Here is a 26290-nt window from a genome sequence, read left to right as displayed (position 1 = left end):
ATTTAACTGGCAGTACTTAAAACTATGAGGCCAAGTCCATGCGACATAGTTTATGCCAATCTAATCCAATTTATATTATTATCGTATTGAATTATTTTATACTGTGTTAGATATGCAACTTAAAAAGATGAATAATCGTTTCATTGCCTCTTTTTGTCCCAATGATGTCACCATAGTGGAAGTTATAACTCTTGAAAATCAACTTGATACATACATTTTTTATGTGCATGATAGTAAAGAGTTTGAAGGGTTTAGAGTGCTTGGTGATTTATCTGAGGAAATGACTTCAAAAAAATCACGTGTATCCATTGAAATGACATTATTTTACAAGTTGCCACAATTACTGTACATAGAACATTTTATGCTATAAATAATTGCGAATAGTTGTTTACGCAATCGAATGAAAAATCCATTATTAAGTAATAGTATGATTGTATGTAACGACAAAAAATGTTCAATGATATCAGTAATGAATCCATCATACAACACTTTTAGAAAATGAAAAATCGTTGAAGAATTGTAATTTGTAAGTATTTTTATAAGTAATATTAATATAATAATTTATATTTGATATGGTTATAAATCTGACTGCCACGTCCTTGGCGAGTGGATCATCTTTACTTATCCTACTTGGATATAAGATGGAGTTAATGAATGCATTGAATAATGAAGTATGAGCCATTTACTTATTTACTCACATTCGTAATGTAGGTTTCAAAAAAATGAAGGGCAAATATGGAATGAAGGAATAGTTATTTTCTAAAACCCCACAAATATCCCAATTTGGAGTAACAAATATGGACAAATTGGGATAACAAAATATGGCCAAATAAAGACAATAGAGGGAGAATTGTAATTCACCCATTCATAATACTCCATTCGTCCCATAAAGATAGTCCTACTTTCTTTATTCGTCTGTCCTAGATTATAGTCTTGTTTCATTTTTTAGAATGTAATTAGTTCATTTGTTATCACAATTAAATTGTCTTGGGATAAAACATGCTTTATTATCTTAATTGAAATACTATCACAATTAAATTGTCTTGGAATAAACAAACTGTTCCATCTTCTATGAGTACTCAAGTGAGATGTATTTGGACTACAAAAAGGCTCCAAGTTCCCTTTATATTTTGCTCATCTGCTTTGTCGTGTCACACGAATCACATCTGCCTTGTTTGTTGTCACGTCAATTAATTTAATTATTTTCATTAATTAATTATTTTTTTGTTACTATCTGGTTATGATTTAAATGTTTGATTTTTATTGGCTGATATGTAGGAGAGTAAAGAAACCAAGACAGTCACTTTGGTGGCACTCATTAGAGTCATCTAAGTATTAATTAAGGGTATATTAGAAAATATGTGAATAAAATTAAATGTTGTTATTATATTAATTAGATTTTTTTAATCTGTACGAAAAAAGAAGTAAAATTATTTTGACGGGACGGAGGGAGTATCCTATTAAACTCACCCCTCAAATCCAATAGGGTGAAACTCTCTTACCGGCTATTTAACCCCCCCTTACTTGGGCACTGCAATAGATTTGCATCCTCAGTCCAAGTTAAGAGTCCCTACAACTATAAGAGATTCAAAAAAGGGGAAGGGGAAAAAAAGGTCCCTATAAAAGGTTAGAAACTCAGACCCCACACAAAGCTGGAGAAAAAAAAGGCAAAAACGGAGTCGAAAAAAGTCTCCCGAGGGGGATCAGTGAGTGTAGGCTCCGCACATGAACTGTTCGAGTTATTGTCAGACCGAAACTCGTCAAATTCACCGTCAAAAGTAGTCCTGCGGTTGATTTGGACCGGTTGGTTTTCAACACATGAAACTCACTCATCGTCCCTTCGTGATCGTTTCATTTGTTGGGTTTCTTTTTGGTGGGGTCTTCAAAAGCTGAACAATGGTTGCATAGTTGTCATTTCATTAGACGACGTGTGTATGATGTCTTTTTGTGGTGGCGCCGTACATTTTTGGCATGTAGTTACAAATCCCGTTGTTGTCTGTTCTTGAAATGCAGAATAAAAATAAACTTGCGTTTTCAAGTATGGTTCTTGGCTCTTACACTCTGAATTTTTGTAAGGATTTGATTTGGTAGAGGAAAAGAGCTACCGAATATGGCACAGGAGAGCAAGAAGCCGCTCTTGGAGAAACATTATTATGAGAACTGCCCTGGCTGTAAGACTGATCTACTCAAGCAATCAAGAACAGGCATACCTATTCGACAGCTTGTTTCAATATGGATTGTTGTGCTTTGCACTGGTTAGTGGTCCTTTCTCATTCTTTCTTGACATAAATATTAAGACATTGTGTGTGGATATCAGTAGCCAGAAGATTGTTGTATGTTAACATCTTGACTCATATACTTGGAAGATTGAACATTTTTGTGCAGCAGGCAGTTTCAATCATTGGAGATCCGTCTGAAGTTGTATACATTTGTGACTTTTTGCTCTGTAATCCGTGATATATGACTTTTTGTATTGATTCTGTAGCATATTTACATTACCTTATCCCGTATTTAGTTCCATGTAAACTAACTCTGGTATCTCTACGATGTCGAACTTTTGCAGCTCTTCCAATATCGTCTCTCTTCCCATTTCTTTATTTCATGGTAAGTAAAAACAAATTGAATTTATACGACTTTTTACCAGCCACATGGCTCTGAATATTAGAGAGGAAGATCTATGGAAAGCCACAAGTTTCATATGTACCAGAGTTTATGCTTCTCTCTTACAAAGCCCTTCCAACGATACTAGTGTGTCTATCTTACTGGATCTTTCTTTATTTCCCCTTTCCAAACAATTTATGGTTAGGATTGTCTTTTGCTTCTCCTTTTTTGGAAAGAAGAAACTTATTTTAGATTGGACAATTGACAAGTTTCCCTGCCTTTGTCTCCTATCCTTCTTCAATCCTGGTTCCATTTTTAGTTCTCTTATAACAATAGCCAATGGGTGATGTTCTGAAAAGAGGTCATGAACAGTATAATTTGGGAGATTTTCATTTACCTAACCAAATTTAATTTAAGCAGCTTAATTCTGGTTCATCTTCTCCAAATAATATTTTCTTTACAAATTTTCACACAATAGCAAGAGGTGGGAAGTGAGAAAGATATCATTTTCGTTCTTTTTGAACGGAATGAGAATTTAAAGCATGAAGAAGGTGCGAAGAAGAACTACAAGGAGACTAAACTAATGGCCTCTTAAAAGTTTAAAGTTGTTACAAAGTGAAGGCGAAGTTTGAAATTCGGATATAACTTTCGATAAAGATCAACAATATAATGGAAATTGGGATTAGGAAGATGACCTTTTTCTTGCTCTAGTCAGTGGTTAGAGAAAGATATATATATATTTCAAGACCTGATTGTTTATTCCTTGACCTACAGTATTTTCTGATTACAGAAAATATCAAACCATACCTGGTTACGATGAAGAATTTCATATGATGTACTGGTATAATACCTTTAAATTATGCATTGCATATTCTTTCTCACAAAGTTACTATTTCTTTTCAATAATTGATACTTGCAGATAAGGGATTTCCAAATTGCAAAAAGAGAGGAAGATATAGGTTATTATGCTGGATTTGTGGGTAAGCTTATTTTTCTATATAACTGCTTATATTTAGTGGCATATAATTTTCTTTTCAAGCGACCTAAAATTTTTTTCAGGCAGTGATCCCAAATCCTAACAATCCCTCTTTATCTTGAAGGATCATCATTTATGTTTGGCAGAGCATTGACATCTGTCTTATGGGGTGTCATGGCGGATCGATATGGTCGTAAACCTGTTATAATTATAGGAACTCTCTCAGTGTGAGTTACGACTTTCTTCCTATGGATTTTGTATTTATACTTCTGAAATCAAGTTGTGATGTTATGTATACTTTTCCTTAATGATTTGAATTGTTGATTGGTGTCGGGACTACTTTCAACACTTTTTTTGGCCTTAGTCTTAAGTCTTAACTTTTGGATTGGCTAATTTTCTGAATCATTGGTTGGTGTCAGGGTTATTTTGAACACACTCTTTGGTCTTAGCCTTAACTTTTGGATGGCTATTGGTACAAGGTTTCTTCTCGGGAGTTTTAATGGTTTATTGGGTCCAATAAAGGTACTGTTTTGTACCAAATGTCATAAACATCATCCTCATTACTGAGGATTTGGCTTAAAATATGCCGAGCATTTAATGTTCTTGTTTCTTATGCTTTCGTGTGCTTCTCTTGAATTAGTATATCAAAGAGATAATATCATTTTTTTCAACGACCAGGCTTATGCAGTTGAAATTTTCCGTGAAGAACATCACGCTTTAGGACTCTCAACGGTGAGCCTACTTATATCTAAGGGCTCTTCAAATTGTTCTGCGCCATCAGAGTTGAGTATTCTGAATTAATTTCAGGTCAGTACATCATGGGGTATAGGACTGATCATTGGTCCTGCGCTAGGAGGTTTCTTGGCCCAGGTAATTCTATTTTTTCACATCATAAGCTCAGAATATACAAAGATAACTTCCTCATCTTAGCGCTTGAACATGGCCAGAAAAGTTTCTTATATTGTGTCAAATTTTCGTGCTGTTGCTTTAATTGATTAGAACATCCAACAAATTTCATTACAGAAGCCTTAATCTGTTCTTCCATTACTGTGATGGAAACAATTTGATAACATTCCAAGTGCAGCCACAGTAGTGGAATGGACGATATTCTAATTGGGGGAGGTGTCAAATACTTTGTAGTGCAGATGAACAAAAAGTTTGGTCTTACAATTTTTGAATAATATCTTGAAATCTTGAGGAGTTTTGTTGGTGAGTTTTCTTACAATCTTAGACACACTAAACTAACCATGTTGGTCTCTTTGTTACTTGTGTAAATTTACAAGTGAGAGGGTTTGTTGAAACACTATAATGTCTGGTACGTTTTGTTTGTTTGTTGAGTTGGATTTTTCTGGTATGGTGTTGTTTGGCTAACTCAAGGTTGCGAACTTGAGTTTAAGGGGGAGTGTATTGAAAGTAGCACCAGAAGTCAGCACCGACTGAAATTAGTCTCGCCTACTCCTTTCAGTAATCTTATCTACTCCCACTCACCTATTCCATCCTGTTAGAATATATTAGTATTGGGCCCAGCCCACTTGATGTAATACCAGTAGGGTTTATCTCTAGTGCTATAAATAAACAACTCTTACAACCGTGAGAGTAAGACCTTCTATTCACCATCACAACATGGTATCGGAGCTTTAGGTTTTCTTTATCGTGTGCCGCTGTCGTCACTGTTTACCGTCACTGTTCACGAGTCACTGTTCACGAGTCACTGTTCACGCAAGTCGTGAACTAAAATTCTGGTTTTCTGACAGTTTTTCCAGCTCTCCTTCCCATCATCTTCTGGGCTCTTTTCAGGTGGTTTGCTGGGCCTTTCCAGCAGCAATATGGTCTTTAAAATATTTTGTGACTACTTTGCTCAGATTCGTACTCAATTTTCTGTTCCTATTCGTGTATTAAGAAGTGACAATGCTCGTGTATATTTCTCATCCTCTTTTCAATCCTTCTTTGCTACACATGGTTTGATTCATCAATCTTCATGTCCCGATACCCCCCAGCAAAATGGGGTTGCCGAACGTAAAAACAGACACTTAATGGAGGTTGCACGTGCACTAATGTTTCATATGAAAGTTTTGAAAGTATTTTGGGGTGATGCGGTTTTAACTGCAACTTATCTTATTAATCGAATGCCTTCTTCTGTTCTTCAGGGGGAGATTCCGTTTAAGGTGTTGTCACCACACTTAGCTCTTCATTCTCTCCCCTCGCGGATTTTTGGGTGCACTTGTTATGTTCGGGATATCCGTCTGTGACAAAGTTAGATCCAAAGAGTCTTCGTTGTATTTTTCTGGGTTATTCGCTTGTCCAGCGTGGCTATAGGTGTTACTCACCTGAGTTGGGGAGGTATCTGGTTTCCGCTGATGTGTCATTCAATGAGTCATCTCCATTCTCTTTCGTTTCCCATCCTCCGGTGTCTCTGAATCTTCCATTGATGATATCCTACGGTATGATCTTATTCGTGTTACCACTACTCTTGCTCCTTCTGCTCCATTGCAGACATATACCCGTGGTCCCCGACGTGTGTTTGGATCGAGCACTCCTACGAATCCTGCACCACCCCCTGCTATATCTGATGCTTCGACGTCTGATCCCTTTGATGCTGATTTACCTATTGCCCTACGCAAGGGAAGACGGAGTTGTGGTAAATACCCTCTTTCTGCACATATTTCCTATGCTGGTGTTTCTTCATCTGTGCAGGCTTTTATCTCTGCCTTGGACTCTGTCTCTATTCCTCGGAATCTTTCAGAGGCTCTATCTTCTCCTGGTTGGCGGCAGGCCATGCAAGAGGAGATGTCTGCCCTTGAACTTAATAAGACATGGGATATAGTTCCCTTACCTCCAGGGAAAAAGGCTATTGGGTGTAATGGGTATATGTGGTTAAAATGAAACCTGATGGATCCGTGGATCGATTAAAATCTCGCTTAGTTGCGAAGGGGTATGCTCAAATTTATGGTATTGACTATACTGATACGTTTTCTCCCGTTGCTAAGTTAGCTTCAGTTCGAGTTTTAATTTCTCTTGCTGCTTCTTTGGGATGGCCTTTACATCAACTAGATGTGAAAAATGCGTTTCTTCATGGTGACTTGCGGGAGGAGGTGTATTTGGAGTAACCTCTTGGGTTTGTTGCTCAGGGGGAGTCTGGGAGTGTATGTAGGTTAAAGAAATCGTTATATGGCCTGAAGCAATCTCCTAGAGCGTGGTTTGGGAACGTGAGAGTGCTTGGTCTGAACATTTGGATGTAGAGACGAATGCCATCTCTCAGCCCGCAGACAAAAGCACTTCTCTTATAAGGAAGGCCTAAGCCCTACCATCGCTTGGCAACCTTCTCAAACCAAACTCGACTTCATACTCCCGCAATGTGGACACCTGACCGAAGCTTAGCAAGTACACCAGCATGATCGTCATACTTGCTCGGCCAAAAGCCTTCCGGGTTTGTTGCTCAGGGGGAGTCTGGGAGTGTATGTAGGTTAAAGAAATCATTATATGGCCTGAAGCAATCTCCTAGAGCGTGGTTTGGGAAGTTTAGTTCAGATGTCTTGAAGTTTGGTCTTCGCCGATCAGTGAAGGACCATTCGGTATTTTATCATAAATCTGGTGCAGGGCATATTCTTCTGGTTGTGTATGTTGATGATGTTATCATTACTGGCAGTGATAGTGCAGGGATTGCATCATTGAAAGTCTTTCTTCAGAGTAGGTTTCAAACTAAAGATCTTGGTCCTCTTCGGTATTTTCTGGGAGTTGAAGTTACGCGTGGTAAGCGTGGAATTTTCTTATCCCAACGGAAGTATGCACTTGATCTACTACGTGATTGTGGTATGAGTGACACAAAACCGAGTGATACCCCTATGCTCTCGGGGGTGAAACTAATGCGTGATGAAGGTGAAATATATTCGGATCCAGATCGTTATAGACGGTTGGTGGGTAAGTTGAATTACCTAGCGGTCACTCGACCAGATATTGCATTTTCTGTGAGTGTTGTAAGTCAATTTTTATCTAGCCCTCGAGTACCTCATTGGGAGGCTGTGTCTCATATCTTGAGATATATTAAAGCTCATCCGAGTAGGGGTTTGCTTTATAGTAATCATGGATACAAGCAAGGTGACAAATTATCCATTGATGGTTTTTCTGTTGAGGGGTTTGATGGATTTTCTATTGAGGGATTTTCAGATGCAGAATGGGCTGGATCTCCTTATGATAGGAAGTCAACCACGGGTTACTGTGTGTTTGTTGGTGGCAATTTGGTGTCTTGGAAGAGTAAAAAGCAACATGTTGTCGCACGTTCCAGTGCTGAGTCAGAATATCGGGCGCTTGCTCATGTCACGAGTGATGTGGCTTATTTACGACAGTTTCTCGAGAAGGTGGGGGTTTCAGTGTCTGGACCTGCTAAGTTATGGTGTGATAGTCAATCAGCTATGCATATTGCGGCTAATCCAGTGTTTCATGAACGTACGAAACACATCGAAGTTGACTGTCACTTAGTTAGAGAAAAACTCGAATCAGGGGATATCTTTCTGAAGCATGTAAACACAAAGGATCAACTGGGTGATATCTTTACTAAGGCTTTGGCTGGGAGTCGAGTTGAGTACATTTGTAACAAGCTGGGCATGATAAATATATATGCTCCAGCTTGAGGGGGAGTGTTAGAATATATTAGTATTGGGCCCAGCCCACTTGATGTAATACCAGTAGGGTTTATCTCTAGTGCTATAAATAAACAACTCTCACAATCGTGAGAGTAAGGCCTTCTATTCACTATCACAACACATCCATTGTCAATCTGTCACAAGTTTATATATATCAATGTGTAAGACTGTATAATCAAGTAATGAAATTAAGGAGTTACTATGTGCAAGTGATTCCTAACCTTACGATTGAGTTATACATATACAGTAAACAAGCTGAGCTAGGTAACGCTAGCTATACAATGTGAGACTAAATAAAAAAAAGAGAAAGCTATACACAACTATACAGAGGAAGCTATACACTCATATATTCAGCATAAAATTTAGAGAAATTATGGCAGCTACTCATGTAAGATTAACTGCTGTAGTTGGACAACATATGACATCTTCAGCTTCAAACAGTAATCAAATGTTAATGATGGGCTTGTTTGCACCTTTTATGCTAAATTATATAATTTTGAAAGTTAAATTTGAAAGCTTATGTAAATGCATTCAGATTTAGAGATTCGTGTTAAAAAAAGTTTATAGATTCCATTTGAGTCTCTCTCTCTCTCTCTCCTATCTTTTAAGCATTATTCTTCTAATTTTTTGGATGATTTGGTATCTCAGCCAGCAGAGAAATATCCAAGTATATTCTCTAAAGAATCTTTGTTTGGGAGGTAAGCTGCCTTTTACTAGTTAAGTTTGGTTTGTGTTGTGGCTCGAGTATCATACATTTGTATTTTCTCCTAGCACTGAAATTATGACGGTATTCCAAATCTTAAACTCAATGCAGATTTCCATACTTCTTACCATGTTTGTGCATCTCGCTTTTTGCGTTGGTAGTAACCATTGCTTCATGTTGGTTGCCGGTATGTATTTTGCTTACTTTGGAAACGATGTAATTCCTTTTACTGTTTTGAATGACTTTGATTACATAGTCAACATTATCTTCAGTTTGCTGCAAGTTCTTTGTGGGTACTAACTGTCCCCAACAGAGTACACCGTCTAATATATCTGTTAGAATATATATATATAAATGGTGTGAAACACCCTAACCCAACAAGTTAACTTATTGCATTGAATTGAATGACAAAGTAACTAATCTTAACAATATCGTTTAAGAATTAGCGCATTGAAAGCAATTCTGTATCCCCTTATTTTCAAGAAAGGAAATTCTATCCTTGTAGTACGATATTCTATAAAAGACAAGGAAAAACCACGACACTAAATTGTCATGTTCTGTCTATTGAGCCGGCTTACTAGTGGAAATTGAAATTGGTACGTTACTGTTGCCAACTATCCACGACGAAAGGATATCATGTTCTGTCTCTTCTAAACCTAACAACACTATCCAACTAGATATAGAATTCCTGTATGAAAATATGACAAGGAAACTCAATGCTTGTTATGTTTTCCATGCATTAAATTATTGTTATCTTCGTAATCTAAATACACCAACGCACTTGTATATGGTTCTCTTAGATTTTAAGGGATAAGGGGGCCTTTAGTGGCAAAGCTCTATAGGACTCTGTAGTATTAAAATGATTAGTTTAAAACTTTTTACTTTTTACTTTGTTAAAAGTTTTCCACTTTAGTAAGTTCAAAAGTAAATCTAAGCATCTCGATGGCATGATGGAGTTCTTGTTGAAGGAAGCTGCTGTTGTGTTCTCTCATTGTTTTTCCATATGTGTGATCATGGGTGCATGTGTAATGCTATCTTTGGTTATTTATTGCAATTTTTTGGTTCCCAAAATGTTCATTCCAGGAAACATTGCACATGCACAATGAAAGCAATATGTCTCACGATGATTTATGTGCTGATCTGGAAACTTCATCAAATTGGAGTTATGCAAATGAGAAAAGGGATGAAATTGAAAACAATGAATCAACGTCCAAAGGGAGTCTCATAAGAAATTGGCCTCTGATGTCATCTATCATTGTTTATTGTGTGTTCTCACTTCATGATATGGCTTATGCAGAGGTACATTCCATATGTAATTTTGAGTTCTTTAGTTTACATTTTTATTTAGAATTTTAGATTAATATGTTCTGTGTAGATCAATTTTGAATCCTTTGGTTTACATTTTTCTGTGTATGTTAAATATGTTTTCGTGTACGTTTTATTTGAAATTTCCTCCCATGGCTTTTCCTTGTGATGACCACAAACTTAGTTAAAACTAATAGTCTCAAAAGACATACTGTAAAACACTTTCCCTTGTTGCAAGCTCACAGCCAGGTTGCAGAACATAGTAAGTCAAACAAATCCCTCTTATAACATTAAGAATTGCGCAAGTGAAGATACTTCCAAAATTTCTCCGATCTTATGGCATAATTCTGGTACATTACATATGTTACATGACTGTTATGCTTGTAATTTATTAGTTCCTGTGTACATGCTAATACATGTACGTAAGAGAGTGATTCAATATTTTTTTTAGCTAAATGAATTTATTATTTCTCCATTAATTATTGTGTAGTTGGAGACAAGATGTAGCTTTTGAAATCATGGCCAGTGTTTTTTGGTGAAAAAAGGGAATACCTTAATGAACCAATATTTTGTAATTTGTCTCAATATACTGTTGAGAAAAAACTATTTTGTAGTTTGTGCTATACAAACTCGTGATCTGAAATTCATGGCAATACAGGAGTGGTTCAATCTTTACCCAGATTCGTTCTCCTGGTCAAGAAACAACCTGAAGTGCTAGTTGCATTTATTGAGTCTTTTGCTTAAATGTAAATACTGTAGATTCCTTTGGATCATGAAGTCTTCAACGACATATCATTTGATTTGAATTTGTATGATAAACAAAGGCAATTTTGATTTTATTTTTGACAGTGTTGATTAAATCAGCTTTCTAATAGTATATTTGGCTTTTAATAAGGCAACCATTTTCTTTTGTTCAGTTATTTTCACTGTGGGCTGAGAGTCCTAAAAAGTTTGGGGGTTTGAGCTATTCAACTGAAGATGTCGGAGAAGTCCTTGCAATATCAGGTACAAAGTAGATTCTTACATTGTTATACATATGAGTAATGATTCTAATCATGCTATGCATTTTTCATTTTTTTTTTTCTGTCTTGTTTGTACCTATCAATGCTCTCCCTAAAGCTTGTGAAATGCATTCTTCGATTCAAAATGAAGGATCATGAACTTTATCCTAGTCAATTTTCTGAAGAAAATGAGTTCTTCATAAGCATATGACAACTGACTGCAGGGCATTCTCATTCTTTTGATTTCTTTAGTTTGGATCTATAGAACAAGTAGACGATATAGACTATGTTAATTAAATCTATGAAAATAACGATTTGCCATTTCTAGTAGGTCAAGCTTTTAGGGAAAGTTGTTGTTCTAGATAGTATAGTGCTCTAGGCAAAAGTCAAGGTCCTTGGCTCGAAATTCACTACTATCCATGTAAAATAATTAAAAAGTGCCCCACTTGTTTGGCCTTCCAAAAGAGTTTTTCCGGCACACAAGTGGTAGGGCATTTGATTTAGTATGTTAAAGGTAAAGACTTACAATTCATATTAGCTTATGCTTTTACGAAAAGAATTTGTATTATAGATTTTAAGATGGGGGTAAGAGTGCTACTCTCTATATGGACCCCTCAACTAAAGACAAAGATGAATAGAAGATGATATACCTAAATTTCTAGTCATTTGATCTGATGCATTGATGTAATAATTCTCAATTCTCGCAAGTGTACAAGAGTACTGATAGCATAGTGTATGCAAGTACGAGGTCGATCCCACAGAGACTAGTTAATTCAATTGTTGTACTTAACTAGATGTATGAATGAGAAGTGGTGATGAATGAGAATATGTAAGATGTAATTAAACTAAACTAACAAAGGAATTAAAATTCAGGTTTTTGAGATATCAATATGAGAAGAACATTAGGGCAATGACTTCACCTAGCAATCCTAGCACAAGCATTCAATTAATTAACACATAATTATGGTTCTAATTCAAGGGTTGATTCTTTCTTAAATATGCTAGTTCGTGTTGAAATTAGGAGAGAATATTACGTAGAATATTACGTTTCTTGTAATTATGGGTTGTAAATATTCCCTTTGATTTGGTTTCCTAGAATTAGGTTGATTTGATTGATTCGGTTTCCCTAATTTAGGGCTCTCAAAGTAACTATATAATGTGCAGTCTCACAATATGAGTATACAACACAATTTCTCATATTCGTTTGTTCACGGTGCTAACAAGTATTATCAACAATGGATTAATCCTGCTTGTTCACAGTTGTTAACCCTTAGCTAATAACTCATTACGATATAAAGAACTGTAACAACCAATCAATCCTCTAAACCTTGTTCATGGCAGTCGACAATTGATTTCCATAATTCCGGTTCCACTAAGACATGTGAATTTGGTTCGTTCTTAGTCTTAGCTAGATGAGCCTAATTGAGCATTCAATTGGTGATCTAGCAATGAAATAAATAATAAGCATGAAAATTAAAGACGTGAATCATTGAACCAAAATTATGCATTCATTACATCATTGAAATACTTGCAATATTCATACTAGGCTACATCAAGTCCTAGCAAAAAAAAATTAAGTTACAACCCATCATCCAAGATGCAAAAACAATTTGAAGAAAACTCCTTGAAATTTGATGAAATTGAGGTTGGGAAAAAGCATTAAATCCTTAAAATCCTTGCAAAAGCTTGAAGAAGATGAGAGTTACTGCCCAAAAACTCAGGAAAATATTGTGTAAACCTAAATTTCGTGGTCCCGCTTTATATATTAGTTTTAGAATTAAAAAAACCTAATTCTAGACAAATTTGGAAAAATTGTCTTGAGTCGATGGATCTGTCTTGAAGTATGCCTCTGTTCCAGAATGGTGTAACCAGGGCGATCGATCTATGTACATGGATCCATCCGCCCTATATAGTTTGCTTGATGTAATTTCATTCATCTTTGTCTCTTTTCACTCCATATTTTTGCATCGACGCTCCTATGACAAAAACACAAGCAACGAAAGTAATTCCATCTAAATTCCATCAAATTTACTAACAAAAACACAAACAATACTGTTCGTTGAATGAAAAAAATGAGATCATTCATGAATTTTAGACATGCTTGTTCCAAAACATAAGCGAGCCAAGCTCACTTCCAATCATGTTGGGCTTGTTTATGCCTAGGCTAAGGACCGTGTTCGTGCGTGTTCATTTACTTTGCCAATCAAACATAAAACAAGCCCTTCTCGATGATTATTGAGCTTTTCATCGAAGGTACCTGTTCACTTTCACCCCTCTACAATCACAACCATTCTGCCTACCACTTCCAAGAACAGGTTCCATTGGTTGATTAGTCTGAGCAAAACTATCTACTAACTTGCTTTTAGATTTTTCATGATTACTTCCATACACAACGGAATATGTCAGCAAGGATATTATCTTGTGTTGTTAATTCTTGGGGTTTCTAGTTTTGTTCATATTGTACAGATGAAATAACTTTGTTGAAGTTCATTCTATCGAAAGTGGTTTCAGTGTCCTGAACTTGCCTTATTTCCTTTATAAAAAACGGTGTTTGTTATGGTTTATAATGTAAATCACTTATTGTGTATGTCAACATTGTGAGGCTTGATGCAGTTGATGAACTTGATGCCTCTTGTATGACCACTGAGCAGATGATGCTCTGTTTATTGGTTCTTTAATCTATCTTTCATTAAATGTTGGTTCTATCTACCTTTTCTTTCATTTTCTATTATTATGAATTACTAAACATTAGTTGGTTCAGTGTGGCATCACTTCTCACATCGACAAAGAAATATGTTGTTATTTATTAATCTTGGGCTCTGGTAATAATTGATGGGACTTTTTCCCTGTACTGAATGCTGATTAAGATTATAAAATTATCATCTAAATAAGATAAATCATCACATTATGTTATTATGCATACATCCAGTCTGCATTTTTAGTATAGACAGGTTTTCCTCAGTCTTGATAAAAATTCTATTAGGCCTATCATTGCTCCTGAATTGGTTAGTTGTTTTTTCTTTATTTTGTTATTCTCTCTCTCTCTATATATGCATTATTTTGTCTTTTTGCTTAAGCAATGTCAATTATTGTTCAAATTAAACAGCCTATTAACAAAATTCATGCCATGAAGAATCCCCTAACTAGCTATCTTAGCAATGCTGCATGTTAAAATATTATAGTCAATCTGACATCATTTCGTTTTCTTTTTTTCAGCTCACTTGAGAATGAGTTTTACCGAAATATATGTGATAATTTTTTCTATGTGAATTATTCATGTATTGGTCTTTTGCAATTATATCATATGACTCCCTAAATATTCGAGAACCACTGAACAATCATTCAACTATTAGGTTTCAGCCTTCTTGTCTTTCAACTTTTGCTCTATCCATACGTGGAGAGGATTCTGGGCCCAGTAATGGTATCTCGCATTGCAGGGGTAAAATTCAACTCTCAACATTTCATTGTTCTCTTTTTGTTCCACCTATTATATACCTACATGTTGTTCTGTTGAATTACCACTTCTATCTATGCAGATTTTAACCATCCCATTGCTGACTAGTTACCCTCTTTTAGCCACGTTGTCGGGGTTCAGCCTTGCCGTGATGTTAAATTGTGCATCTGCAATTAAGAATGTTTTGTCGGTAAGTTCGTATCAGTTAAATTTTCTTTTGATGCATCTTTGGGTAGGAATGTTCTACCTGTAAGCATTTATCAGTCTTCAATTAATTTTTTTTTAAAACTGATTCTGACAAATGCACCAGTTATGGTCATGTAATTTTATGGTTTCTAAGTTGACTGTTAAATATTACAGTTATCAGATTACCTAGTATAGGCATTCAGGCTTATCCAGAGGAAAATTGGGATATTATTAATTTTTATAGTATGACAAAAAAAAAATTGTTGATGCTTGTGCTTAGAAAGAAAATCTATTCCTCAATGTTTTCTTTTGTTAGAAGGACTTGTTCACTTTCAACATTCCAGGTCACTAATGGGAAACAAGCCAATTGCTATTGATGTTACAGCATGATAGTAAAGTGACATCTTTGTTATTGATTTCCTTATGTTCTCCTGCATGACTGTATCTACACTTATGGTTTTGGTATCTACGGCTGTCCAAAAGTCCTCCATTAAAATAACAGCATACATCAAGCAGTACTTCTGGAATTTGTACTCTTTTGAAAGAAGTATAAGTTAGTTGATATTTCAACATGGTAAATTCATTCACGTGCCATTTTTTCTAAACCATAATCTTCATAGCTTGTTTTCTGGATTATAATTTCTCCTGATTGTTGTATTTTTTTCATAACTAGGTGTCTATAATAACTGGCATGTTCATCCTGCAAAACAATGCAGTGGTAAAGTTCTTTTCCTGTTTCACTTTGTGTATGATTTCCTTTTTAACTTTTTTTTTCTTCTCTTTAGTTTGTGAACTCATCATTCTTCATTTAAGTAATTCTTTACTAATTTAATCGAACATGGAATAACAGGAGCAACACCAAAGAGGAGCTGCCAATGGGATTGCTATGACTGGAATGTCTTTGTTCAAAGCAGTTGGTCCAGCTGGAGGAGGTGCCATGTAAGTATCTTCTTGATCTCTGTATATTTTTTTTTTCGTTTAAGATGGGTTTGGATTGAAGATATCACAGTAGGCATTACCAAATGAGTGCTAGGGTGATGATGAATTGAAATTCCGAAGTACAATCATACTAATGCGAACAGTATCGTACCTCTCTTTCTTTTGGGTTGTAAATATAAATATAAACATCCACTTTCTATATTTTGTTTTAAAAACTCCCTCTTATACAACTTTCCAAATTTAATTTTATTTCTAAAATGATTTCAAGTACACTACTACTGTGGGCAATAGGCATCTAATCCTCAAATAGGCTATTAATGGTTGGAGGATTTATAACTGTGTTGTCTACAGCAGAGGCTTTTGTACACCTTTTGAGGTGATAATACGTTGATGGAGGGGACAAAAAATGGAAGTGGGATTAACATGCTACATTTGTAGGAATATTGCGATTGTATAGCTAGTACGATTGTGTCAAAGTTTTAGGTATTGTCCTTGAAAATGAAGTTGAATGCTCTAGGAAGTACCTTCTTGGAGACTGCAGTATGTGCACTACTATCTGAAATATTATGTTGATAACATCCTTCTTGTGTCCGGGAATGATAGCTCTTTCATGGCTAAGAATAATGACTTTGGCTTCGCCATAATGTGTTTTTGGGACTGTAAAAGGTTTGAGTGTGTAAAGCATGATTGGCTACAAGCCGGCGGCCAAAGTAGGTGGGCTATAAGAGAGGGCAAAACATGTGGCTGATATATTGAACCTTATTTGATGGTCGTATAGATGTTCCTAATTCAGCATTCATGATCATTTTCCATAGGATTGGTGATATTATAGAGATGTTTGTGATACATAATGGTATGTCTGTGGATGGACAGAATTTATTCAGGAAATGTTAAGTGAGAAATTTTCATAACAGATGCTTCGCTGATCATTTACTTATCACCTATCTTTATTTTATTTTGTACTGTTCAATGGGGATGGTAATTTGAAACCCTGCCCGCAGTTAGGGTGGCGAGGAGCTTGACCATTTGAACTAGGGGTGCTTCTCAGGCAATCTTTATTTAGATATTGATGGATAATTATCAGGGAAAAAATTGCTAGTGATTTTTATATAAGTTTCACGGTATATATTAATTTTCAATGAGAAAGGGCCGGCTGTGCATGGCTCCTGGACTTGTGAAAATTTTGGGATTGCTTTTATTATGGTCATTGAGAACAATATTGTTCTTGTTTAAGGTCTATTACTAGTGGAAGCTAAGTTGCTCTTGCATGACATATCAATTTACATTGCTGTGCCACCACTTGCCTAATGATGTTTTTTTTTATCCTCTTAATGATGCGAACGAAAGATAGGTTTGTGGTTCGTACAATCGTTATTACAAAACCACATGAATTGAAACCCTATTTTATGCTTTGCATCTTCTTGAAGTTCTATATTTTAGCAAAACAATTCCGTATCATGCAATCATATCACCCATTCAGCAATTATGTAATCTGGGCATTGCAGATTTTCTTGGGCACAAAAGCGTCAACATGGTGCGTTTCTTCCAGGTAGGACTTTCTCCTGCATTTGCGATTCTAAAGATACGCTGGCTTGACTATAATGTAGAAACTTATGCCAATGTTTGGTTTTTCTCAAGTTGTTTGTTATCATTTGATCAGTAAGTAGAATGGATTTATAGTGTAAGGTAAAGGGAAAAGAGCCTATTTTAAAGTTAAGATGACATTGCAATAGCAAAAAAAATGCAATAACTCCTTTTCGAATTGACTCACATTGTTGATCTTGTGCTGATTGAGGGCAACAGTACTGGGTACTGTGTTAGGACAGTATTTGTCTTAGTAGGACCTGGACTTAAAAAATAATCAACTTGATTGCGAATATGTATTTAGCCTTGGGTTTACAACTTATTTTGTTGCGAAATATCAAAAGTATTGCAATCCATCCCCTAGGGGACCCTCCAAGAAATTCAAACTTGGAAATTCCATTCCCATGTCCTTAGTGGATAGTGGGAGACCTGAACAACCCACACCCTCCTTTAATCCAGAGACGCCCTCAAGCGGTTCAGTCCAAAAAAGTCCCTTTGGAATAAGAGAATAGAGTTTGTTAGATGGAGTCCAAGCTGTATACTCTGTGGCCGGTAGGCCTCTTTATGGGAAAAATAAATTTTAGAAAGTAATTTGAATCTTAGAAAAACAGTTGGACAAATAGAACTTGTTGCTTGCAGCATGCAATGCTAAGAAACTCAGATCATGTGGTTGCTACAAATGTGTCAAGGACCGAGTTACACCTACCGCCATTTTGCACAATGTGTTTGCTTTGAGTACTTTAGATGGGTTTTAAGGGTATAAAAAATATTCTTGCGCAGGCTTTTGAAGAGTGTTTGTTTTAGTTAGATCTTGAAATAGGGCATATCCGAAGGATAATAAGATACAAGCTCAAGAATCACACTAATTTTCTTTGAACAACTCCTAACTAAGAAGTGTAAAATACCAAATTAACACGTCAAAGATAAAAAGTTTGGTAAGGTACTGAGTAACGTGGGCCTAAGCCTGAGAACCCACACACTAACACTATCGAAATCCAATGTGACTTGTACATATTCCTGAAAACTCGGTCTTCTCTTTTCTTATTCTAATGTGAACTCTGCTTTTTCAATTCTCATTTTATTTTACTTCCTGAGTTCTCTTTCTAATAATGCATGTGAAATTACCAAATTTCATCTTCACTTAATAATATTAGTTCAGTCTTTACCTGTATACTTTTAATTATGTATTGTTCCAGACTGGAGGAGAAAACTAAGAATAAAAACACAAAAACGGCATCACAGTATTCTTTTTTTCAACGTAACGGTTTTAAATTTTTGGTTTAGAGACTGAAGATGAGAAAACAAAGAATCATCATACTAAAAGGGCAACTGGAGTATATTTTTTTTTAATGAACGGGACATTTTGTGAAATGCAGAAACGTTTTTTTTGTAAACGCAGGTGACCAGATGGTTTTCTTCATCCTGAACGTGGTCGTAGCCCTTGGAGTGATAATGACTTTCAAACCATTTTTAAAGCAAGGGCACCAGTAGAGAACATGGATTGAATTGATTTCATGCAAAAGCTGGGACATGTAACCTCAATCATTCTTTCCTAAGCAGGGGCCTATATATATATATGACATTATGCATAAGAGGAGTTGCAATGTATTGGGATGCTGTTGCTTTGCACTGTCCAATATACAATTCGATGTGTTCAGGGTCATTGTTAGCGAGCATTATGATTTCTTAGGTTGAATCTTACAGGTAGCTTTTGTTGTTTCATTGAACTTCTACCCTAACCAGAAGAATAAGAATACTGTCTTCATTATTTTAGATTTTTTAATGTTTTTTTTTTTGGTTGAAATTGTTAATCCTTACAACTCTGAAGGGCAGTTTTGGAGTGTTGTGAGAGAAGAGTCACATTGAGGATGCCTCATGGATTGGGTTTTCATGTTCGCGGATTGTGAAGTATGTCATGTCCACATTTCTTGGCTAACCCTTCTTACGAGGATTGCATGGTAGCATGCTTAGCCCTCAGCGCACTAAAAGAGGGGACGAGTCAGTTGTCGCCTTTGATTGATGAGTTTATGGATGTCCTTCAGGATGACTTACCTGGTTTGCACCACAAAGGGGGAGAGAGTTTTAGATTGATTTGCATCTGGTTACTAATCCAATTTCTATACCACTACATATAATACAACCTACTGAGTTGAGAGAGAGATGAAGACTCAGTTAGAGGAGTTACAGGATAAGGGGTTCATCATATCGAGTACTTCAATTGCAGAGCTTTTGCATTGTTGGTGAAGAAAAATAATGATTCACTGCGGATGTGCATTGACTACCGATAGTTGAACATGGTGACAGTGAAGAACAAATTTTTGTTGTCACGGATAAATAATTTGTTTGATCAGTTAAGAGGTGCACGTTTATTTTTGAAGATTGATTTAAGGTATGGTTATTATCAATGGAGGATAAGGGGTGGTGATGTGCCTAAGACTGCTTTCAGGACTCGATATGGACACTATGAGTTCCTAGTGCTGCCGTTTGGTTTGACCAATGCATCTCCAGATTTTATGAATATGATGCATCGGCTTTCCAGACGATATTTTGGTGTATTTAACTATTATTGAGGAGCATGAGGAGCCTTTTTAGACAGTTATAAAGACTTTGAGAGAGCATCAGTTGATGCCAAGCTAAGCAAGTGTGAGTTCTAGACTCATGAGATGAAATTCTTAGGCCATGTGATTTCACAGGAACATATCATGGTGGATCTTTCTAAGGTGGAGTTGGTATCTAGTTGGTAGAGGCCTAAGAGTATTGTTGAGATTCCAAATTTTATTGGATTTGCGGGCTACTATTGTAGGTTTGTGATGGAATTTTCTAGGATTGCAGCCCCGATGACTCATTTGACTTAGAAGTGGGTCGCATTTGTATAGAGTCTATAGACAGATATATGCGAGGTCGCATTTCAGGAATTGAAGATGCCTGAGAGGGATGTTGGGTACCATGTGTACTACGACGCTTTTCGTATCAATTTGGGTTTTGTAATGATGTAGCAGGATCAAGTGGTTGAGTACGGTTCTTGATTATTAAGATAACATGAGAAGAATTATCTGGTTCATAATAAGATTAGAGTCCATAAGGGGTGTATAATGACATGGCATGCTGATTGGGTAATTTCAAAATTTGAAATCAAAAACCCTAACAGGATGGACGAACATGCTTTTCAGTTTTCGAGACAGAGCTTCATCATATTTTCTCCCAAATTTCTTCCAAACCTCATATCTAAACCTCCGACCTAATCTAGACCGCCGTCGACGAGATACTAGTCCGACGGATTTTATCTATCACAGACGACGTCGACTTCTAGTGTATTTAGTAGATCCGACAAAAATCAAGCTTTGTTTGGTCTGGTATTCATAACGCTTGGATTCGATCTAAAAACCTTACAAAAGCACAACGAAGCAAGGTAAATCAATGACTTTTGTTGCCATTTTCAGTGGATTTTGTTTGGTCTGGTATTCATATTGCTTGGGTTCGATCTTCAATGGATTTTGTTTGGTCCGTAATTCATAATGCTTGGGTTCAGGGGCGGAGCCAGGAATTGATCATGGGGTGGGCTGACGCATTTTGGTTTGTTCGAAAAATTTCCGAGGGGGTTCCAGGGTTGCGCCCCCGAAAATTTTTTTAGAGCTATTTTACAACAATACAACTTATTAAAATGATATTATGGATGAAAATTCATCTTAATGTTTGGTATCATAAAGTAACCCAATAGTTTAACATAAATACATATTAAAATTAATGAAAATTAATTAAAGACCATGTAAGATACAACTAGAACACGTAAGTATTGTTATGTATTATTGTTTAATATAAATAATAATAGAATGAAAGTTACTATTTTTTTTTTGGCAAAAGAGTACTTTTTCTCTCTCAACTATTGGTCGGGCTTCATTTTCGTCCCTTAACTCTCTTTTTTCCCTTTTTCGTCCCCCAACTATGGGAAAGTACCATGTTTATCCCTCAAATAAATTCGGCCATTGAAAAATCCTACGTGGCATCATATTGTTCGTCAGATCAAGTTTTTTCCAACTTCAACCTCACTTAAAAGGACGAAAATGATACTTTTCAATAGTTGAGGGACGCAAATGGGAGAAAAAAAGCTTAGAGACAAAAATGAAACTTGTCCCATAGTTGAGGGACGAAAAGTATATTTTTGCTGTTTTTTTTTTTTAAATGTCATAGACCAGGAATATATTCGAGAGCCCCAAACTGAAGGACAAAAGAACTGGAGGCCAATAAAGGCACTCGGGTCACCAATCTGGTGGAATTGTCTAGCTACATTATAAGCAAAAGTAGACTAACCTATAGTGCATGGCTATGAAGCTACAACACAACTCAAACGAAAATACATCTCTTCGCCACCAATTGCCGCTACAATAATTGAAGAATCACCTTCCAAGATAAAATGAGTAAACCCCAAATCACATGCTAGTTTAATAGCATGTAGAGCAGCAAAGCCTCCGCAAGAGTAGAGTCCAATATAGATTGTCTTTCAAGTGTACTACATGCCATAACATCCCCATACACATCTCTAAAAACAACACCAAACCCAGTTCGCAAAGTTTGGGAATGAGTCGCCGCATCCCAATTAGCTTTGATATAATTTAACGTAGGTCCCCTCATATCTGTGTATCCACCTGGGAATTTTGTTGATAAGATGTTAATTGTGCAACCTCCTCTCTCATAGATGCCGAAGTAAACTCATCAGCTATAAGAATACCATTCTTTGCCACCTGCGTTGGGTGCAAAAACACATCATCATGAATGAACTTGTTTCGCCATAACCATATCATTCGCATAGTAATAGCCAAAATCGCTCGTTCACGAGGTGAGAGATTTTGAGACATATTTAACCAGAATTGAGCAAAGTCTCCAACTTGCAAGGAGTTCATTTTTTGTAACTTTTTGATGCTGGCACAAGAAACATCTCTTGCTCTCGGGCACTCCCATATATCGTTGGCCCGAGAGTGGGGGACAAACTGTATGGGCCGAAAATCGTTGGCCCAAAATACTTTAACATATGGACAGAAGCCTAATATGGGCCCTGGTTAGACCAGCCCAAATATGCGCCTGATGGCCAGTTTGACCCAGGTCCTGGCAAAGTCCAAGGCCCATATAGGGATTGGGTGTAGAGGCATATCAAGGCCACGATATCCTATAGCTGTCAGATTAAGCCACAAGCCCAATCATGGCCTAATGAAGAAGCTCATCCGTACGGTCAACACGTGCTGACCACGTGATTGGAAACACTATAAATAGGGGAGAAGTCCTCCTCATTTACTCTATCAACTACCTGGTATCTCTCTCTCTATCTAAAAGTCTTTCACTTCTCTCACTTAAATATCTCCCACCGTTGACTGACTTGACCGTTGGAGCTTGTTCGGCCGACGCCACACCAGTGTCCAAGTTTGATGGTCATCCTTTTTTGATCTTGCAGGATTGTCATAGGCCTCGATCGACGATAACAAATTAATTGCAGATTTTAGGATCTATAATTTGGCGCCCATCGTGGGGCCTTGACAATCATTCAGCTAGATCAAATACTTCCGGACGACTCTCCATTTCACTATGTCTTCGAATGATTCAATGATTTCACTACTCAACTGGCTGCGTTGAAGGCTCAAATGGCGAAAGACAAGGCTGCAGCAAAGGCTGAGAGTGCCTCCGTCCGGGCAGAAAACATTGCCCTGAGGGGTAAAGTAGAGCAGTTGATGGCCCAGCTTTCCACGCCGCCCCCAACCTCACAGGTCCGTCTCAACATCGGCTCGATGCAGTCACTGGACTCTCCCAATCCAACTGAATTTTCTTGTCGGTCGCGATCTCAGTCATTTAATACATCGCACCTCCCTCTTTCGGTTGGCGAACAATCTAATGCCATTGATGGACTTCCTCCGCCCCCACCAACTCGTCCGACCATGACAACCAGTGCCGGATTGTCTTACTCCTCAGAGGGTTTAACCGACGACCAGAGGCTGAGCGAAGTCGAGACCTTCCTCAGAAGACTTCCCGGAGTATCGGTGCCGATCTGAAAAAGCTTGCCTGATAGTGATTCTGACTCTCCATTCGCCGATCGCATTGCGTTGGTGGAAATGCCGAAAAAATTTCATCTTCCTAACATGCACTCCTTCGATGGAACCAGCAATCCGGACGACCATATGGCTCAATATAGACAGAGAATGCTCACCCTCACTGTGTCGAGGGAGTCTGATAAAACTTGGTCTAAACGGAAGTAAAGAACAAGAGTTTGTGAGAACAAATTCTCGGTTTTCTTGATTAATTGAATGAATCCAAACTAATAGGCTTCTCTGGCTTATATAGCCGCAATATCACTCCTAATTCTATTCTAATAGTAGTACGAATACCAAAGGAAGACTACGTCTAAGTTACTTAAATAATAAGCAATAACTAGAGAAAACAAATTCTAAGTAATATTGAACTACCAAATCCTTATTCTGCTATGCCTACAATCTTGGATGTAATTCGTTCCTCATCTTGCATGGTACTGACTTCATTAATGTTGTCATCCACACGTGAGTTTGCGTGGCTAGTACTAGCACGTGCTTCCCACGCTTCTTTTAACTTAAGCCTGTGAGCACAATTATAGGCATTTTTTAACTGTGTACCTTGATCCTCATCATTCCCTCCTCCTTCAAGATTACACTTGTCCTCAAGTAAAAATTGGGGAAACTGCAATTTAAGTAAGGCTAGGTCCTCCCAAGTAGCTTCTTCATCATCCAACAGTTCCCATTGAACTAATACTTCCCATCGGAAGCGATTACCTCGCTTGATCCTTCGGTACTCGACCGCCTTGCGTGGATTAATCATAATATGCCTATCTGAACATAGTGGTGGTAATACCGAACCACTGATTTTAGCATCTCCTACCCGACGTTTCAATTGTGAAACGTGGAACACAGGGTGGATTTGTGCTTCCGCCAGTAGCTCAAGCTTATACGCAACCTCACCAATCTTTTGCAACACCTTGTAAGGCCCATAAAAATGACTACTTAGCTTGTACAATGCCTTTTGAGATAAAGACTTTTGTCGATGGGGCTGAATCTTAAGATAGACCCATTCTCCAGGTTCAAAAGTCTCCTCAAGTCGATGTTGGTCCGCATAAGTTTTCATTCGATTGTTGGCCTTTTCCAAATTACGTTTGAGCTCCGCAAGTAATTCATCTCTTTCACGTAAATCACGGTCAACTTCATCATTGGGTGACGACCCATCAATGTAATTGATTAGATGTGGTGGAGTTCGACCGTACAAATATTCAAAAGGTGATCGCTTAATGGATGTATGAAAAGTAGTACTCCCTCTGTCCCATTTTAATTGTCCCCTATTCCTTTTTGCGATGTCCCAAAATGCATGCCCATTTCAATTAATTAAAACTAATTTCATTCATTTTTCCCATCTTACCCTTATTTACCTTTAAATTGAAAAGTTAATAGAGTGAATTCCCAATGAGTCATTGACATCTTAATTTTCCTCTATAAATGAGGGTATAAATGTCAAATTGAAGGGAAGTAATGCAATTTCTTAAACTGTGTGTAAAATTGAAGTGGACAATTAAAATGGGACGGAGGGAGTATTATACCAATACTCTGCCCAAGCCAAAAAATCTTCCCACCAACGCGGGTTCTAATGAGTGAATGCTCAAAGATACTGTTCAAGAGAGTGATTGGTTACCTCAGTCTATCCATCGGTTTGAGGATGATATGCAGAACTCATGGACAGCTAAGTTCCTTGGAGCTTGGACAATTCACCCCAAAAATTACTGAGGAAGATTTGATCCCTATCCGATACAATAGATCGAGGTATACCATGTAATTTAACCACATGGGCAACGAACAATTGAGCAACAGACTTGGCGGTGTAAGGGTGCACCATGGCAACAAAGTGGGCATACTTAGTTAGTCGAAGATAATGTTCAAGAGAGCGATTGGTTACCTCAGTCTGTCCATCGGTTTGGGGATGATATACAGAACTCATGGACAGCTGAGTTTCTTGGAGCTTGAACAATTCGCCCAAAAAGTTACTGAGGAAGATTCGATCCCTATCCGATACAATAGATCGAGGTATACCATGTAATTTAACCACGTGGGCAACGAACAATAGAGCAACACACTTGGCGGTGTAAGGGTGCACCATGGCAACAAAGTGGGCATACTTTGTTAGTCGATCGACTACTACCATGATCCCATCAAACCCATTAGAACGAGGCAAACCCACTATAGAGTCCATGGAAACATCTTCCCAAACTTGATTTGGAATTGGTAATGGTTGTAAGAGACCACTCGGTCGGCGTGAATCACTCTTGATTCGTTGGCAAACATCACAAGCCGTAACATATCGTTGAACAACCTTCTTCATTCCCGACCAATAAATTATTTGCGCCACTCGAACCCAAGTTCGATATACCCCAGAATGCCCACGAATAGTTGAATTATGGAAGTGATGCAAGATTCTCCTTTGTAGATCTTCCACATCAGACACTAGTATTCTTCCCTTAAATCGAATCAAGCCATGCACAATTTCATAATCTGGTAGCGCTTCAGGATGTGCCTTTATCCTTTGTTTCAATTGCTGACAGCGCATACAATTCAACGTACAGGTCCGAACCTCATCCCATATAGGCCAGTTGGATCCGGATATGGCCTGCAAGACTGGGCTATCTTCTCGATGTGACAATGCATCGGCAACTCCATTCTCTTTACCCAGATGATAAAAAATTTCAAACTCATAGCCTAATAACTTGGCAACAAATTTTTGTTGCTTAGGAGTAATAATCTGCTGCTCTAAAAGGTGTCTCAATGGTCGTTGGTCTGTGAAGATCTTGAATTTCCTTCCTAATAGATAAGGACGCCACAAACGGATTGCCTCAATAATTGCAAGCAT

The 26290-nt window shown here is 37.3% G+C and overlaps 1 protein-coding gene across 1 annotated transcript; it reads left to right on the top strand.

Moving 5' to 3' along the window:
* The first annotated feature begins 1666 nt into the window (after positions 1–1666).
* LOC119988585 (protein ZINC INDUCED FACILITATOR-LIKE 1-like) lies at positions 1667–19151 on the top strand. Its single transcript, XM_038833668.1, has 17 exons — positions 1667–2255; positions 2564–2604; positions 3521–3581; positions 3702–3804; positions 3997–4099; positions 4256–4309; positions 4385–4447; positions 8866–8915; positions 9032–9107; positions 10004–10219; positions 11143–11230; positions 14580–14665; positions 14763–14870; positions 15540–15584; positions 15717–15805; positions 17311–17354; positions 18789–19151. Exons 1-17 carry the CDS (start codon positions 2111–2113, stop codon positions 18878–18880), a joined length of 1464 nt encoding a protein of 487 aa, XP_038689596.1. The 5' UTR covers positions 1667–2110; the 3' UTR covers positions 18881–19151.
* The last annotated feature ends 7139 nt before the right edge of the window (positions 19152–26290 follow it).

The sequence above is a fragment of the Tripterygium wilfordii genome, chromosome 21 (genome assembly GCF_013401445.1).
Source record: "Tripterygium wilfordii isolate XIE 37 chromosome 21, ASM1340144v1, whole genome shotgun sequence".
Lineage (NCBI taxonomy): Eukaryota > Viridiplantae > Streptophyta > Magnoliopsida > Celastrales > Celastraceae > Tripterygium > Tripterygium wilfordii.
This window is presented reverse-complemented; position numbering and strand designations above follow the sequence as displayed.

Excerpts from the sequence above, each read along its gene's own strand:
- LOC119988585 (XM_038833668.1), top strand. The coding sequence starts at position 2,111 with ATGGCACAGGAGAGCAAGAAGCCGCTCTTGGAGAAACATTATTATGAG. Across the intron at positions 9,108-10,003 it reads TTGCTTCATGTTGGTTGCCG|GAAACATTGCACATGCACAA; the intron begins GTATGTATTTTG and ends TGTTCATTCCAG. Across the intron at positions 14,666-14,762 it reads TGGTATCTCGCATTGCAGGG|ATTTTAACCATCCCATTGCT; the intron begins GTAAAATTCAAC and ends CTATCTATGCAG.